Below are 17,019 nucleotides of genomic sequence, written 5' to 3' on the forward strand. Positions count from 1 at the left end.
AGAAACAACCACAAGGACAATCTAACCGATACACCACAAATGAAGTACTACAGTTAATGAATGAATTTATCTTAAACTCACGTCCTGATGTTACGTCAATGAATGTGCTTATCTTCACCATATTCTCGCAATGATTGCAGTTACCACATCTGTAATTTCCTCCATTTGGACCTACTGTAACCAAGTATTTAACCTTCTAGAGGGAAGATGACTTCTCACCAGTTTATCTTTAAGAGTTGGAGCTCTTTTAAACACAATAGAAGGAGATGTAGGTAGAACTTGGGGATCACTCATCAAGATTTCCCAATTATTTTTTACAATTTTCTTGATTTTATTAGCCTCCGTACTATATTGTGTAACAAAATAAACAGAATTCTCAGAATTACTTGATTTTTGCCTTTGCACCAATAATTCTTCTCTACTGACATTTTTTGCTTTATTGTATGCTTTATATATGACACTATTTGTATATCCGCGTTCTTTAAATCTTTGGATCATATCTTGCGCCTTGATTTCAAAATCCTCTTCTTTATCATAAATTCTTTTTAACCTCTGAAATTGGCCAAAAGGGATGTTATCTGTCAACCATGGGGGATGGGAGCTATCTGCTCTTAAGATAGTATTTCTATCAGTTTCTTTTCTAATTATATTTCTAAATATATTTAAATCCAAAAAATTAATTTGAGTAAATGAAAAATCCAAACTCAGCTTCAAATGTACATTGGTAGTATTTAAGTATGAATGAAAAGCTAACAAACCTTCCTCTGAGCCTGACCAAATCAAAATGACATCATCTATAAACCTTCCCCACCACACAATGTTCGCAAGGTATGGATTGGAATCCGAAAATACAAATCTTTTCTAGAAATAAATTAGCATAATTAGGGGAAAAACAAGCACCCATTGCTGTACCCCTAATTTGTTTATATAACTGATCTTGAAACAAAAAAATTATTTTTCAGTGTCCATTCTGCTAGTTGTAAAATTAAGCAAGCTGGTGGTTTCTCTAAAGGTGATCTCTTTAACAATGTAATCACTCTTTTAAAATGTAATTTAACAAAAACTTGTTTTTTTTTTTTGGTCAAAATGTTGCACAGCAAAATGTGTATATTAAAACATGAATGAAACAAATATCTTGGATGTATGATGTTACTTTGAGAAGCACATGTTAGTATACAATAGCAATATATTTCTGTCATAATTTCTTCAAGTTAAACCCGACTTTATGTCGGCAGTTTGAGTATCAGTGTGTATTTGATGGTAGGTTTGCGCAAATGAAACATGAAAACACCATCAGAGACAGATCAGAGCAGCTGCGGAGATGAAGTTCATGTGTTCATGTGCTCATATATTGAGATGACAGATGCAGAAACTATAACCGAAAGTATATATCAGAGCAAATAGTATAGTTTCTTGATATTCCCTCCACCATCATGGATCAAAATGCTGTTTAGGAAGGCAGCTCACATTTTGAAGTGCATGTTGTCTTTTGCTGTCTTTCTACATCCATCATTCTGTCAATTTCACATTTCTGGCTCATTTGCGGCCTTTCGTTTTCTCCTATCATATTTTTCTGTCAGAGAAATACATTTTTGTTAAGAAAATATGTACATCCACAAACATCCCTCGGACATCCATTCAAACTCTGCGCTACTTATGCATGTTTCAAAGCGTCTGCTGAATTTTCATGCGTTAGACTGATGTACCCCCACTGTATTTGCATTTAATATATCATATCCTTCAAAAAATCTCAAATATGAGTTTTTTTTTTTCTGAAGCGTAGGGGAAAAGGCAGCTGTTCCCACACTTCCTAGATTCCCTTCAGGCTTAGAACCTGAAAAGTGTCAACATTATCTCTGAGCTCTATAATTTACAGGCGCGTGTTGCTGTGATGTCAGCGGCTGGGCCGAGAGAGGGGCTGTCAGGCGGTGGCGGTGAGGTTTGATAGGAATCGGCAGGCAGATTATGGATGTGGCATTTGGGGTCCTGGAAGAGCCCCGCTTCTCGTCCGCTTTATGGCCGCCGCAGCCGCCGTGCTATTGTGTGTCAAATCTATCGGCCTCTTTGACTGACGGCATTAAAGGCCCACGGTGCTTTTCACCTGACAGTCAAGCTTCATTTGTTGTCCCACACTCTTGTTGTCTCTCTCTTTCGCTTTTACCTGATTGCTCACATGTCTTCACCTCTTTTTCCCCTCCGTTCGTCCCTGCTCTTCTGTGTTCTTCATTTGTCACATTGGTTTGTCACTCTCCTCCCACAGTCCTCGTTCCCCGAAGAGACGCCTCACAGTGTGCCAAATGCATTAGTAATTTCCCTCTACTGCTGGGGAACGACACACACGCACACTCTCTTCACACAACCAGCCCGTAATAAGCTTTCGCAGAGTGTCTTCAAACAGCGAACCCAAATGAACATAGGATGAACATGTCAACCCTTGCTGATATTTGGCCTGGGATTTCAATCAAGCCTTGCTCATGCCAACAGCATCCATAAACAGTAACGACAGATCAAAAGAAGCCACACAAATTGATTAGTGTCTGTGGGCCTCGGAGAAGAGAGAGGAGAAATGAGATCATAAACGCTTGTGTAATGATCCATATTTAGTGGGTGGGGGTATTGTAGGAATGCCTCAAGGCTCGCTCCTCGGCCCCCTGCCGCTTTCGTTCTGCTCCTGCCACGGATCGTCCCAAGTGAGCCGACGCTCCATAACGTCCATGCGCGTGCAAGGACGCCTAGGCCTAAAATGTGAAAGCGTACATGTGTAGGATAGCAACCGGGAGACATTTAGTCCAGTAGCTCAGATGACAATTCAGCAGGTCAATGCGATTCATTGAGATTTTCGTGTCAGAACTATAGATGTCAAAATTACCAATTTTTGTTATTAGATCTGTATCGGTAGCACAGAAATCAACCAATCTGTTGTGGGACTGTAAGGTGGCTACTTTGAAAAGAAATGGACACACTCCAGAACGATTTTCCTGCATTATTAGTTACTGAGCAACTCGTTTAATTATGTTTTGTAGCAGCAAGGACACATTTTGATTTCATTAGTTGCTCTTGAATGACTTCCATGCTGGGATTCTCCAAGGTCTGGATGAAATGGGATATTTTAGGCTGGCATCTTTATCTGTTTCCATGTCCTTGTTGCAAGAGCTTTGGGAAAAGAAAAAAGGAGGCATGCTGGCAGCCCAGCAGGAGTTCAGTTTGGATTTGAAATACGGGTCTGGCCTCATTGTCATTATTCCCCACACAGATATTGACAAACTGTATTTGTACTGTTTAAGGAGACGACTCTTTTTGCTCGTCTTGTTTGAGAGCGGGCGAAAGGCCACGGGCCAGAGCATTGGCTGAAGTTCACGGCTTTATAGATCGGCGTGTTTGCCATGTGAAAAATAATCTCTACCCGAGCGGAGTCGTGCCTTTGGGGAGAAGCGAGGGTAGGCACACGAACGCGAGGGAAGAGGGAGCCAGAGGGAGGGAAATTTGTGTAACACCTCAGTCATAGCGCTCCAGTACTTAGCAAATCAAACAAAGGACCTGAGCCTGAAGAGAAATCAATGGAGGCGAGAGAGGTGCATTCATCAGGGCGACGCGGCATCGGGAAGACAGCCGGCGCGGGGCTGGGAGGGAGGCCGGGACGGGAACAATACTAATTGTAGAAGTGGAGAAAGAGCTCGGCTGATAGATGGTGTGGAACCTCGTCGTGATTGGGCTCTAACGGATGATGTGTCTACAGCCATTGACTGATGCCCGAGGGCTCCTGTATTACTCAAACACTCTCCCACTGTAGGAGTAACTCTTAATTCTTTCTTCTGTGGCTTCTTTTTGTTTCTAGCCTCTTTTTGTCTACTCATCTGTATTTTAGAGTTACTAGATCTTCCCGTTTTCCAAGGACAGTCCCTTTTGTTGTTTTTTTGTGTTCAGAAATCACCTTATTTGTCACTGCATGTTCAAAGCAGACCCAGAGAGTGAATTAATACCAAGAACTACCGCATAGTGGTTATCTCCTCAACTGTGCCGCACAGAGGACACGACTGATAGCTTGTTTCTTCTACTTTGGCCATTACTATCAGTAGGCCTTTACTGTTATGTAATCAAACATAACGCATAAATGATAATAACAGAAAGTTCACTAAGATGAAATTGACTGTTGAACAAGAACTGTCCCCAGTTTTAATTTCTGAAATTTGCCTCCCTGGCAGACCAAAGCTACTGAATGAAAGCACATAAATTTGGTTTCTGTGTGTCTCATTATGGCCACGGTGTCTCTGCAGGGACTGTAAATGAAGTGTTAATCTTTCCACTCATCAATCTCTGAGTGAACCCCAGAGAGCGAGTCTGACTCGTTCCTATGAAACTGATGACTGGCACTTTCCCTTGTTTTGAGGAATAAGCTTCGGCTAAATTACGTTTTAATGGATCACACATCCCAAGTGCAAGGTTCAATCCATTGCTTGACGATTGTAGCACGGACAGCCAACAGCTTTGATTTATGAAGCATTTGGGATCGAGTTCAAAGTTGAAAGGATTGAAAAAGGCAGTGAATGGCTATTCTCTATAAGAGTTGTAGTGGAGTAATTTAGTCGTTTTGCAGCTGAGGAACTGATCGTGATTTGTGTGTTTTGTTTGATTGTCAAAAAGCCCAGATGGCATTGTGTGATGGTGTATCCTTCGGCTTGTGCAGTAAATCCAGCAGGATTTGTTTGTGTAAGACCCCGATGATTCTTCTAAACATCTTCCACCAACTCTCTGCCACTGAGAGTTTGTTTTTATGAGACCTCAGTGAGAGTACATGAAGTCCAGTGAGCATCATATTCTACACCCAAATCACCCAGCGGACGTCCTGTGGGCTGCTTCCGGCCCATCAGCTTTTATTTTGTGGCTTCCAACTTGCTTAGTTGTATGTATATTATAATTACTTCCCAAAAGTCACATGAAGAGGCATTGCACATGTTTTCACTTTTCTAGTAAATATAAAACCTAATTTTGCATTTTTTTAATAATTGTTTTTTTTTCTAGCAATTGGAGCTTTATAGTATATTTGTATGTTTATAGTATACAATTGTGATTTTATTTTACATCTTTGTACCTTAACTCTGAATATTAGTACTTTGAAGGTGTATAGGTGTATATTAATACATACAATATATATTTCAGTACCTTTTTTAAGGGTATTGCCTCAGAAATTTTATACTTTTCTAAGATTTGGATTTAAAAGTGTGACTTTATATATATATATATATATATATATATATGTGTGTGTGTGTGTGTGTGTGTGTGTGTGTGTGTGTGTGTGTGTGTGTGTGTGTGTGTGTGTGTGTGTGTGTGTGTGTGTGTGTGTGTGTGTGTGTGTGACTTTCTCTGACATTTACCTGTATTCTTTATACTTTAGGGCAAAAACAAGCTTCCATATCAATCTGTAGCCACAATAACAAAATAATTTGAATGTGATAGTGTGTTCTTATTTCTGATTGTGTAAAAATAGATTCATTCACACTTCTGATGTTGCCTGTTCTCAGTTAATTTGCGATATAGACTCTACTTGTGATACCCACAATCTTTTTGGACAGAAACCAGTAAAAAGATTGAATTGGGTTCTACTTTGTAAAACTTTTATTACCTGTGTTTCTGCCAGTTCTAGTACCAGTTGAACTTCTAAAAGTAAAGACATAACTCTGCATGTTTGATGCTTCTGACTTTAACTATTTTATCAAGATGAAAGATAGTTGTTTTTAAGAATAATCCAGTCAAATGTACTCTACAAGGTGAGCTGAACTGTAAGCTCAGATGCTGTACTGCTCTAAAGCTCTGATAAGGTTTGTGAATGGCGTTATGGGGAATAATTTTGCTTTGTTTTGACTCAGGGTCAGCATGTGAAATGTTTCTGAAGGTTAGTACTAAATAAAGAATTTGGTAATGATGTCCTGTAAGAAGCAAGCTGAGGAAAGCCCTTGGTCCTGGAGGTGGGGCGGTCTATGAGGAACTATGAGGAAACTGGACAACAGAGAAATAATTAAGCAACACAATGGAAAGAGCGGCTGATCTTAACTCACGGTGCATGCTTTCCTATGACATCAAACCTGAAAACTGATGTATAGACAGATGTAAAACCAAGTTTTTTTATAAATATAATGAGATTAATAAGTTAGTAAAAGTGTGACATTCTTACACTCTTAAAATAAAGGTGCTTTAAAAGGTGCTTCACAGCGATGCCATAGAAGAACCATTTTTGGTTCCACAAAGAACCATTCAGTCAAAGGCTCCATCTCTTTCTTACCGTTTTTATAATCTGTAAAACTTTCTTTCACCACAAAGAATCTTTTGTGAAACAGAAAGGTTCTTCAGATATTCAAAGGTTCTTGATGGAACCATTTAGACAAAAAAATGTTCTTCTATGGCATCGTGAAACACCTTTATTTTCAAGAGTTTAGGAGTCAGTGTGAGCAATGTTTCCATCATTATAGTTATTGATACCTAGGGTAAAACACAGAGCATAATTTTCTGCTTATTAAAACAAATCCTGATGAAGGGGTTAACCGAATGACTGCTGAATGTAAAAGCACTTTTATCTTTTAATTAAAACCACTAAAACTCAGTGAAGAGGGGAGCTGAGACATGGCTCTCTGCGTCTAGGTGAAAGACGATTAGCTTGTTTTATTTAGCTGTTTCTGTGGCATAAACTGTAACTAATGGCTTTGGCTTTCAGAACGGCCAAAGCATGTTTAATTAGAGAGCTGTACGCTCAATGCTAAACTCCTGATCTGATGTTTGATAAACTATCAATCATTCATACGCTCAGTAATTAATCAACTTTAAAAATGTCACTGCACAAATGGAAGAAATCAGAGCTGATCAGTCTAAGCTAGTTTTAGACATGGTTTTAGAAGATTACAGCTCTTGCCTATGAAGGTTTTCTCACCAGGTCATCAGAAATCAAGAAATAACCCCCATGGCAAACGTCTTCTCATTAATAACCGTGTCCTTTTGATTTTAATTGCTCCAGACATTCTGGAACTTGCTCTTAATGTTTTCTTAAAGAGCTTTCAATGAAGTAGCCCGCTGTTATGAGGGTTTGCAGATCTCCCTTGAGCAAAGATGCAGAAAGCTAAAGGGTTGTTAATGGACCGGCGACTTGCGCTCATTTTCTGATTATTGCCCGCTGTCTCCTCCCCATTCTGTTCTGCTTTTATAGTCTAAAATTATCTCCGTCCTCTTGAAATGGAACATTATCTATTTTTGAATGGTAAATTAGCGAAGATCAGATGTAGCCACTGGTCACAATTGGCCAAAACAGACGTCTCTAACAGCATGCGTGACATTAGAGCTCCAAAGTGCTTTTCTCCTCCTTAAATTGAAGTGTATTTATGAAGCTTTCATGTATTTTGGGACAATCTTAATCATGGAGATAATAACGTGTCTCTTGTCATTTTTAATAGAGGAGGAAAGTAATCTCATCATCGGCCAGACAAGTTTCAAAGAACTCTGGACTAATGGACAGCACTGGACTGAGCTACAGAAATTTACATTTAATTTGGAGATTAAAACATGTGTATATATATATATATACGTATTTTACAAAAGTCCAAAAACTGCAGCATTAGAGTTTGACATTAAAAATATGTTTTAAGCAAAACAATATGATATTTACAAGCAGTAATGGAGGCATAGGTTGGAAAAACATCTCTAGAATTGAAACCCGGTCGCGTTTGTTGTTCAATAAATGATTTTTTTTTTTTTTTTTTTTTTTTGCCAAGGGGACCTGCTTGGATATTTATTGGAGTTTTCTCTCTCCAGCCTGCTTTGTTTTTGATTTCGCCGATGTTTTCTTTTCCTCTGTAACTCGGTTAAATCCGTTTGAAGCATTGTTGGAATTAAATTTTCCCTCTTTGCTCAAGGGGCTTTCATTATCTTTTATTTATCGCAAAATAAGGGAAAATCTCAGGACAATGTCACTATATCAAACAATAGAGAGTGAAAACAGAATGCAATCGAAAGGAAGGTCTGGTGAGTCTGGCAACTTCAAGGATTTTATTCTAATATAAGAGACTGTGTTCCTCTAATGAGCGGTTTGGCTGCTCGCAGTAATGTAGTTAGCGTTTGCATTCGTTCCGGCCTCTGACACGTTCCTGGTGTTGAATTCGGGCTTCTTAAAATGTGTTCTGCTTAAAGGAAGTCATGCAACACTGTGAAATTTTAATAACGGAGTGGATTTTTTCTTAAGAAAAAAGAACTTTACAAGGTTTGCTCAATAAACAATGCATCTGAAGCTCGGTGCCTCACTGAAAGTCTATTAAGATTATGAAGTATTCTTTAAGAGCCTAAAGTTTTAACTTCATCAGGTCAATGCTTTCTTTATATACGCTAAAACATTTCTCCTGCTGCGGCTTTAACGCCACCTACGTAACACACTTATGCTCAATCAGTCATTCAGAATATGGTAGATACTCTACAGAATATGTTTTTGTTACATAAATGCAGCATTCATGACTATTTATGTTGTTTGTTTTAAGTTGTTATTCTTGTAAACTAGTTAAATAGGAGAATCAGAGACTGCATAGTAATTTGCATTACATTATTCACTCCAAGTGTGTACTTTGCTGGTTATTCAAGTACATCATTTTGAGTGAGTTATAAGACACTACACCAGTATTAGCATACTGTCGTTATACCACATGACTGTTAGCACTTGCTACATTTATTACCTTATCATTTCTTACTTATCCACCTTAGTTTTCTCGTAAAAGCAGGCCATTTGTAAATTGAATGTGTCTGGCTTCCGGTCTCATCTGTGTCCAGTTATTTTTTAGCTGTACAAAACAGCTTGTTTTGCTGCTTGATATTGCAAATTGGTGTCTTACCATATGTTTAGGTTGGCTTGAGAAACCCAATGTATTGAAATGCTATTTCAACTATTATTTTTCTGACTGCTGCTGCTCCTAGAACTTTGACTCTCCAAACTCCAAACTCAGGCCAGATCTTCAGACTGATCTGACTCCAGCTGCTGGATCTTTTCTAAGTGATCGGACTTACGGTTTTCCTAAAAACGAGGATTAAAGCTGGGAAAAATCCCATAGACTTACATTGAGGGAATGTCCAAATGATCAACACTATTCAAACTCCAACTGTCAAAACTCCCACAATCCCTTGATCTATCTATCTATCTTTCTATCTATCTAACCAAGCCTAGCAACTAGAATCATGTTAGTGACATGCCAATCAGGCTAGAAACCTGCTAGTAACTTGCTAATCATGCTAGCAACAGGCTACTAATGCTAACATCATGCTAGCAACATTCTAGTAACAGGCTAATCATGTTGAAAACATGCTAACAACATGCTAATCATGCTAGTAGCATGCTAATAACTTGCTAATCATGCTAGAAACATGCTAACAACATGTTAATCATGCTAGAAATATGTTAACAAGCTAGTAACTTGTTAATCATGCTAGTAATGCTAACATCATGCTAGATACATTCTAATCATGCTAGTAACATGCTAATAACTTGCTAATCATGCTAGAAACATGTTAACAAGCTAGTGACTTGTTAAACATGCTAGCAACATTCTAATCATGCTAGCTACATGCTAGTAACATTCTAATCATGTTAGAAACATGCTAGAAACATTTTAACAACATGCTAATCATGCTAGTAACATGCTAATAACTTGCTAAGCATGCTAGAAACATGCTAACAACATGTTAATCATGCTAGCTACATGTTAGTAACATTCTAATCATGCTAGAAACATGCTAGAAACATGTTAACTTCATGCTAGAAACATGCTAGTAACTTGCTTATCATGATAACAATAGGCTACTAATGCTAAAATCATGCTAGCAACATTCTAATCATGCTAGCTACACGTAACATTCTAATCATGTTACAAACATGCTAGAAACATGTTAACAACATGATAATTATGCTAATCAGGAAAAAATATTTTCTTGTTTTAGAAAAAAAAAGAAACAAGTTAAAATTAAGTGAGTTTTTGCTTAGAACAAGCTAAATAATCTGCCAATGGGGTATTTCAAACAGAAAACAAGATTATTTTTCTTACCCTGTTGGCAAATTATTATGCTTGTTTCAAGCAAAAACGCACTTAATTTCAATTTGTGTTTTCTGAAAACAAGACAATAATTTGTACTTGTCTAGACAATCCTTCCCGATTTAAGATATTTAGATATTTTGGCAGGAAACAAGAAAAGCATTTCTGCACTGTTCACGTCCCACAAAAGGTAAGTTTTCTAAAAAAAAAAAAAAAAAATGCATATTCATATGAAACCACTACATCATGAAATAGCTAGATTTTCTCATGAGGGTTGTTAATATCAACATTTATTACATGTAAGTATTTATTAGCATTTATCTTTATTGCGCACTAGAACTGTTTTGCCTTTGCGTTCCTCGCCCTTGTTTTCAGCAGAGTCAGCACAGAAGCATCTTTCCTTCTCTTCTGTTGCGTAAGAGATTGTGGGAAATATTAGCCAAAGAAGTCTTGAGAAAATCCAATAATAGCATTTCATCTGGGTACCTTTGGCATGCTATTTCCAACGCATGTGATCTGGGACACGCTAATTCCAATCTTGCCTGTAATTTAGGATGGATAGCATGCGTATTGGACTGCAGACATTGTCTGTAATGTAATACGGCCACCCCTGGGCTCCCAGAATACCGCCGCCATGAGCTGTGGATGACACGAAGACGACATTAGGTTTGAGTGAGGAGTATGAGAGGCGTGAAATCTGTCTTTTCATGAGACTGAGGCAGGACTCTGTGTGGAAATATATCTGACTCTTTGAGAAAGTGTCTGTTTTTTTTGTTTATGTGTGTGTGCGTGTCGGGTCTATTGTGGGCCAGCGTGAAATGTTCTCTGACAGCGTGTGGATCTCCAGTTGCTCCTGACAGCTTTTCCTCATGGGCTTCGAGTCCCACTGGGTTTACAGCCAGTCTTCTCTTCTTGCCTGGACACACACACACAAACATAAACACACGCCACATCTAATTAACACAGCGCAACACTCCACCAGACAAGCTACTCTTACCCTGTCCACCTCTGCACTTCAAACAGCCCAGCGCTAACGTCGCACAGCGTCCGTCAGAACCAAGGTGACTGTTTCAGAGACAGACAGATTGACTGTGTTTATGCAGTCAGATTGAGCTCTCTGAAGTACAACCTCACGTTAAACACGGACAAACAGAGGCATCACCGTAGATGCTTCGCTCATTAGCTGTTAGCCTGTTAGCACGAGTGGCTACTTAAACGTATCTGTATTTATGTTTGTTCTTTCCTGAGATTTTTCCCTGGGATTCATCTCGCACGGATCAAAGCCTTCCAAAGTGTCAGAGCCAGTCGGCTGTGTTTACGCCACTTGATTCATAATTATTTTCCTAGTCTGTTTTCCCAAAAGTGCTTTTATTTGTCAAATTCCTAATGCACATTATGGTAATACTGGCCCCTGTGGAGACGATGACAGGCCTGCGATTCAGTTTCTCAGCGCAGGTCTCTCTCTTTCTCAGCTTTGATCGCTTCGGCGCTGATGCCACAGAGCCTATTTGAGTAATTAAGCCCAATCATTGATCTAATTAAAGAAAGTAGAAGTTGTGTCAGAGGAAGCACCTCTTTAATAGGGTCCAGTGCATTATGGAGGACGATAAACAGATTGATGGAAACCATGATTCTTGTTCAATACAAGCGCTCTAGCTTTACTCTTTTTGGGTTCTGAAAAGGTACTGCAAAAAAAAAAAAAAAAAAAAAAAAAAATATATATATATATATATATATATATATATAAAATGTCTGTTTTAAAGGGGTTATATGATGTTGTTAAAAGAGCATTATTTTGTGTATTTGTTGTAATATTGTAAAGTGTTTATAGAGTTTTAGGTTCAAAAACATATTATTTTCCACATACTGTATATTATTGTTGCTCCTCTCTGCCCCCCGCCGTTCTGAAACGCTTTGATTTTTACAAAACTCATCGCTGATAGAAAACCGAGGTGTTCTCTGATTGGCCAGGTCTCTGGTGCGTTGTGATTGGCCGAATACCTCAAGCAAATGTTACGCCCCTTACCATGCCATTTCTCTGTGCGACGAGACAGAAACAATAAAACTCATTATAAACGAGGCATTTGTTGCATCCAGTACTGAATTCTTTAAATATGAAAATGTACTTACAGGCTGCGAGTCAGACGCGTCAGACTTTCCTTGAAACGTTGGAATTGCCCCACTTTATAGCCTTAACCCTTTGTGTACTTTCTTGGTGAAATATGCATGAGAACAGCAGCATTAGCGGAAAAGGACTTTTGCTTTTGCTGTCTCCCTTTCACACATTTTGATGAGGCCATGGTTGTACTTGTCAGATGAATCTTTGAGCGGCACGTCTTGTTTCTGAAAGGGACGAGGGAGTGGGAATGAAATGCACTAGTCTGCATTCTCTCGCTGTCTTTGTTTTAGAAGATTTATTCGAAGGATATACAGGATTTGTTTGTGGCTCAATGACTTGAGGGTCGTTTTTCATTTTTATATGAATCCTTTTGTTTAAAAATACATTACAAATGCAATTCATAAATAGCGTGACTTGAATTCACCTTTAAATTTAAATAATATAAATAATAATAAATAATTTGGGATGCTATAAAGTCAAAAATGTCCAGATGAAATATCTAAGAAAACAGCTTAGTTAAAGGAATGTAGTTCTATTAAAAACATATTTAGAAGGTATATAGCAGAATGTCCAAGCTGCTTCCATTTACTTTCACTTCAGCTGGGACATTTTTGTGAAATATGTCTTTTTGTGTTTCATGAAAGGAAGAAAGGCAGACAAACAGGTTTCAAAAGACACAAGGCTGAGTAAATGATGAAAGATTTTTCATTTCAGGTGAACTGCGCCTTTAAAAATTGAGAGAATCAATGGTTAGAGTGGTCGTGTGTTCTCATAGCAAAGCTAACGTCTTTTGCCCTAAAACGTAATCTCGTTTTAGGAGATCCATCAGCCTCTTTCACTCCCTTCCTCTCTCTCTCTCAAAAAAGTAAAAAAAAAAAAAACTGAAGGAAACGGTGAACAGAGGCAGTATTGATCGAGCCGAGACAGAGGTCAGAGGTGAATGAAATGTTGATTTGACACCTGGTCGCTGCTGCCTCTCTTTCTGTCTGGAGGGAGGAATGAAGGCTAAATCAAAACAGTGGGAGGCTGAAATCTCTCACAACCATTTAATGTTGAAATGGGCTGAACCTTTCCCTCGTCCTCACGCAAACAGCTTTCCATGTACTGTACCAGCCGCTGAAGTGTGTTTTTACTAGAGGAGAGGAAGGGAGGGAGGCTTGAATTGATTGCTGGTTAAGTTGATAGACAGCTGAACAAACTGCTAGCAACATAAGGAAACAAATAAACAAATGTGAATGCTTGGCCAAGGCGTGTACATGTACATGACTTACAGTCTTGTGCTGATCTACTAGCAACTCCGACACTTAAGGGGGCGATAAAGTTATCTTCAGATGTCTGTGCTATTAAACCAGATTTGCGGTTATTTAAATAAACGTCAAAACGCTGCCTCCTTGTCATTTCTGACTTATAACAAAAAACAGAACAGTCTCTAAAAGCTGCTATTTGACAAGGTGTACAGTAAACAAGCTAAAAAAATAGAATTGCATTTTTATAAGCTGTCAACCCAAAAACCAAGCATTTAAGGACATAAAAGTAGAGCGCAATGTATCATACTACTAGAGAACTATGCCCACTGGAGGGAAACTTAAATCGGCGACAGGAAACAATTATTATTTTTAACCATGTCAAAAGATTGTTTCACCACCCTATGTAAATCTGAGAGGAGGAGATATATTGAGAAACTAAATTTTATTGGTATATGTCAGTGCCCCTTTTCCTTACTTTCCTTTTGTTGGAGAAATGATCCAACTGAATGGCCCAACGTGAAATACTCTGACGTTCACAATTATTTGTGTCCTTGAACACTCATTTTTTCTCAGTTTTTGTGCTCAGAGGCAGGGTTATGTACTCGGACCTTTGTTTTTCTCATCTGAGATGCGTATCCCGAGGTGTGGTTGGGATTAAGTTTGCGTGTGCAGTTTTTCTAACCCTGTTAGGGCTGCATTAAGGAGTGAGTAATCTCTTCACACGCAAGTCCTCGCTCTCTTTCATTACCCAGCAGCGCTGCCTGGATCTATAGCACTCTGCCGCTCCGTATGAAACCCAGACCCGTCCGATCAATACGGCCCAAGGCTGCAGCGAGGGCAGAGGCTGAGGAGGATGAATCCTAATTCGATGAAATACGCATTTCGGATGGCTCCGGAAGCTTGCAGGCCCGGGGTAATTGTCGACAAATTCATCTTAAAGGCCGGTAGCTGAGGATTGCTTTCAATTAGGAATGGACCTTGTGTTTAGCTGTTTGTGGACCGCCGCTCACCTCTCGCCAGGTCTGAGAGAGCAGAAACGCTCACACGTTCACTCGGAGAGGCTCATCAGGATGTGGTTATTGCTCTGAAGGTGCATTTATGATTTGGCAGGCTTTAACTGTAAGCAAAGCCAAACGGTGCTTCTAACCGTACTGGAGAGGGTTTAATGGACTCTTAAAATATCCTTGTCTTGTTTGCTTGTCTCATTTTGTGTGCTCAAGTAAAACTGCCTGTGCTTACTTTTATTTTATTATGTACGTTATACATTGACAAGGGTCTCTATGTTGTGACATTGATCACAGATAATTCCACACAGTGTCCGGGAAGCTGCTTTCAAACTGCTGTAACGCTAATTATTGGAAAAAATAGCTTGTTACTGGAAGCCACATTGAAAGCAGCTGAGCTTATCTCAGACTACTGAAATATATAGTTACATTTTGACTTTGGAAGGAGCAGTTTTTACTTTTGTACTGTAGTGTGGCATCTGTATGCCAAAGTTAGCATATAACGCTGGACCAGATTATGTAACTAGTCTAGTTTATCATATACAGAGCCAAAAACAAGACATAGAAACATACACAAAAAAACTTACTACTAAGCTGCAAGGCTTCACATTTACTCAATGTGCTGTTATCAGCAACCACCCTGCTGAAAAAACAGCTAAAACCAGCCTAGGCTGGTTGGCTGGTTTTATCTGGTCTCCCAGGCTGGTTTTAGCTGGTGTCTCCCAGCCTGGCCAGCTAAGACCAGCCTGACCTGCCTGGCCAGGCTGGGAAAGTGGCCAAAACCCTTCTAAAACCAGCCTGCTGACCAGCTAAAACCAGCCAACCAGCCTAGGCTGGTTTTAGCTGTTTTTTTTTTTTTTTTTTTTTTTCAGCAGGGCACAGCTAACTAATGAGATATTGACTTGTGTCATTGTGTCAGAAACTCATTCCATTATCGAGTGGTAGCTAGCTACCTTTTGGTCAGTCTCTCTCTGTCAACAAGATGACATAAACTTTGAGGAAATCTGAGGTTGTGAAGAAATCGTAAGAATTTATAAGCAAAGCATTACTGGGCCGCAGCAGAATTTTACTGGGTCTCCTGTGCAAAGATTCTCACAATGCCATGGTTCACTTCCATAAACTCCAAATTAGTCTCCACTGAGTGCTTGTAAATTTCTCAGCAGAATTTAAAAGAAAAGTTACGCCTGCTTTAGTCTGTGTGTTTCAGAGGTCTTGGAATAAAATACTTTGACAATTTGTGCAGCTCTTCCGCTTTCCTAGTACAGACAAACAGACAGAAAGACAGGTGGCAGTCTCAGGCCAGCTCTAGCTTGGTTTTGACTAGCATTTATGAAGAATAAAGTGAGTCTGGGAGCGCTTCGGCTTCTGTTTGCAGTGTGATGATCCATTGATTTGCTGTCTCTCTCTTCTGCAGGGACGTACGGACCAGATACAGGGTGGGCGGCAGCTTTTCCTGAGTGTCAGGAGAGAAACCAATCGCCGATCAATATAGCCGACCAAGACACGAAGGTCTCGATGGAGTACCAGGAACTCACGCTGGACGGGTTTGATGCAGAGTCATCCAACAAGACGTCAATGAAGAATACAGGCAAAACTGGTAAATACACACCGTCTTTAGGGTATAGTTCACCAAACATCCATCCATCATTTCATCAAACGTAAGGATATATATATATATATGTATATATATATATATAGCAGAATGTCCTGGCCATTACATAAAAGTGAATGGAGTTTAAAGTGGGCCATAAAAGTACCTGAAATGTCCTCTGAATTCCTATTTCTGATTTTAAATATTAAGAGTTTGTACTGATTGATTACAGAATTGAATTCAATTGGAAGAGAGAGGAAATGGATTTAGGATCTGTTGCAGACAGGACTCGAACCTAAATGTGACCACCAGGGCTCAATGCAGCAGTAATGCATGCCAAATGCCACCCCATGCTATAAATTATAGGTTGCATTGAGTGGAAGTGTTCAACTCTGGTACTTTCAAGCTCTATCAGACTTTTATGATGTGATCTCCCCCTGAACTTTTCACAGCCAAATTCAGTTTTCATGCTACAGTCTTGCACCATTAAGCCGTACTGCGGCGGAGCATATTGAGGAAGTAAACACAGACACGAATTGCCCAGCGTTTCCCTCCTTAACATAATCCGTGCAGAGGAAGACAAATGTCCCGCTGTTGTCCCATGAATAATGGAGAGCTGCTCTGCTATTTATAACTGACACATGAGTGTTTTATCAGCGAAATAATCACCTGGAACAGGGCGGCACAATAAACCTACAGACCCGGCACCTCTGAATAATGCATGACTCAATCAATGTTTTAAATCATTTTCTCTATAGACAACTACGACGTCAAGTGACCCTTGACCTTCTCACCTTGAGTGAAACACTCATTAGAGATGTCCGGGAAAGGAAAAAGTATGGGGAAAAAAAGAAGTTGGAACACTAGTGTACCTGCTCACTAGATACTGTGCAGAATATAGCGAACACCAGCTTTCAGTTCTCCCACTGAGGGCTACAGGATGACTTCAAATTTATTTAAATAAAAATTTCAGTGCTAAAAATGGAAATATATCAAGAAGATTAATGAA

At 39.3% G+C, this 17,019-nt stretch overlaps 1 protein-coding gene across 1 annotated transcript in view; it reads left to right on the forward strand.

Moving 5' to 3' along the window:
• Positions 1-17,019, forward strand: part of LOC141293553 (receptor-type tyrosine-protein phosphatase gamma-like) — a 269,885-nt gene that overhangs the window by 162,236 nt on the left and 90,630 nt on the right. The window contains exon 3 of the mRNA XM_073825575.1: positions 15,834-16,016. Coding sequence (XP_073681676.1) covers positions 15,834-16,016 — 183 coding nt within the window. The remainder of the gene's footprint in view (positions 1-15,833; positions 16,017-17,019) is intronic.

The sequence above is a fragment of the Garra rufa genome, chromosome 20, assembly GCF_049309525.1.
Source record: "Garra rufa chromosome 20, GarRuf1.0, whole genome shotgun sequence".
Taxonomy (NCBI): Eukaryota; Metazoa; Chordata; class Actinopteri; order Cypriniformes; family Cyprinidae; genus Garra; species Garra rufa.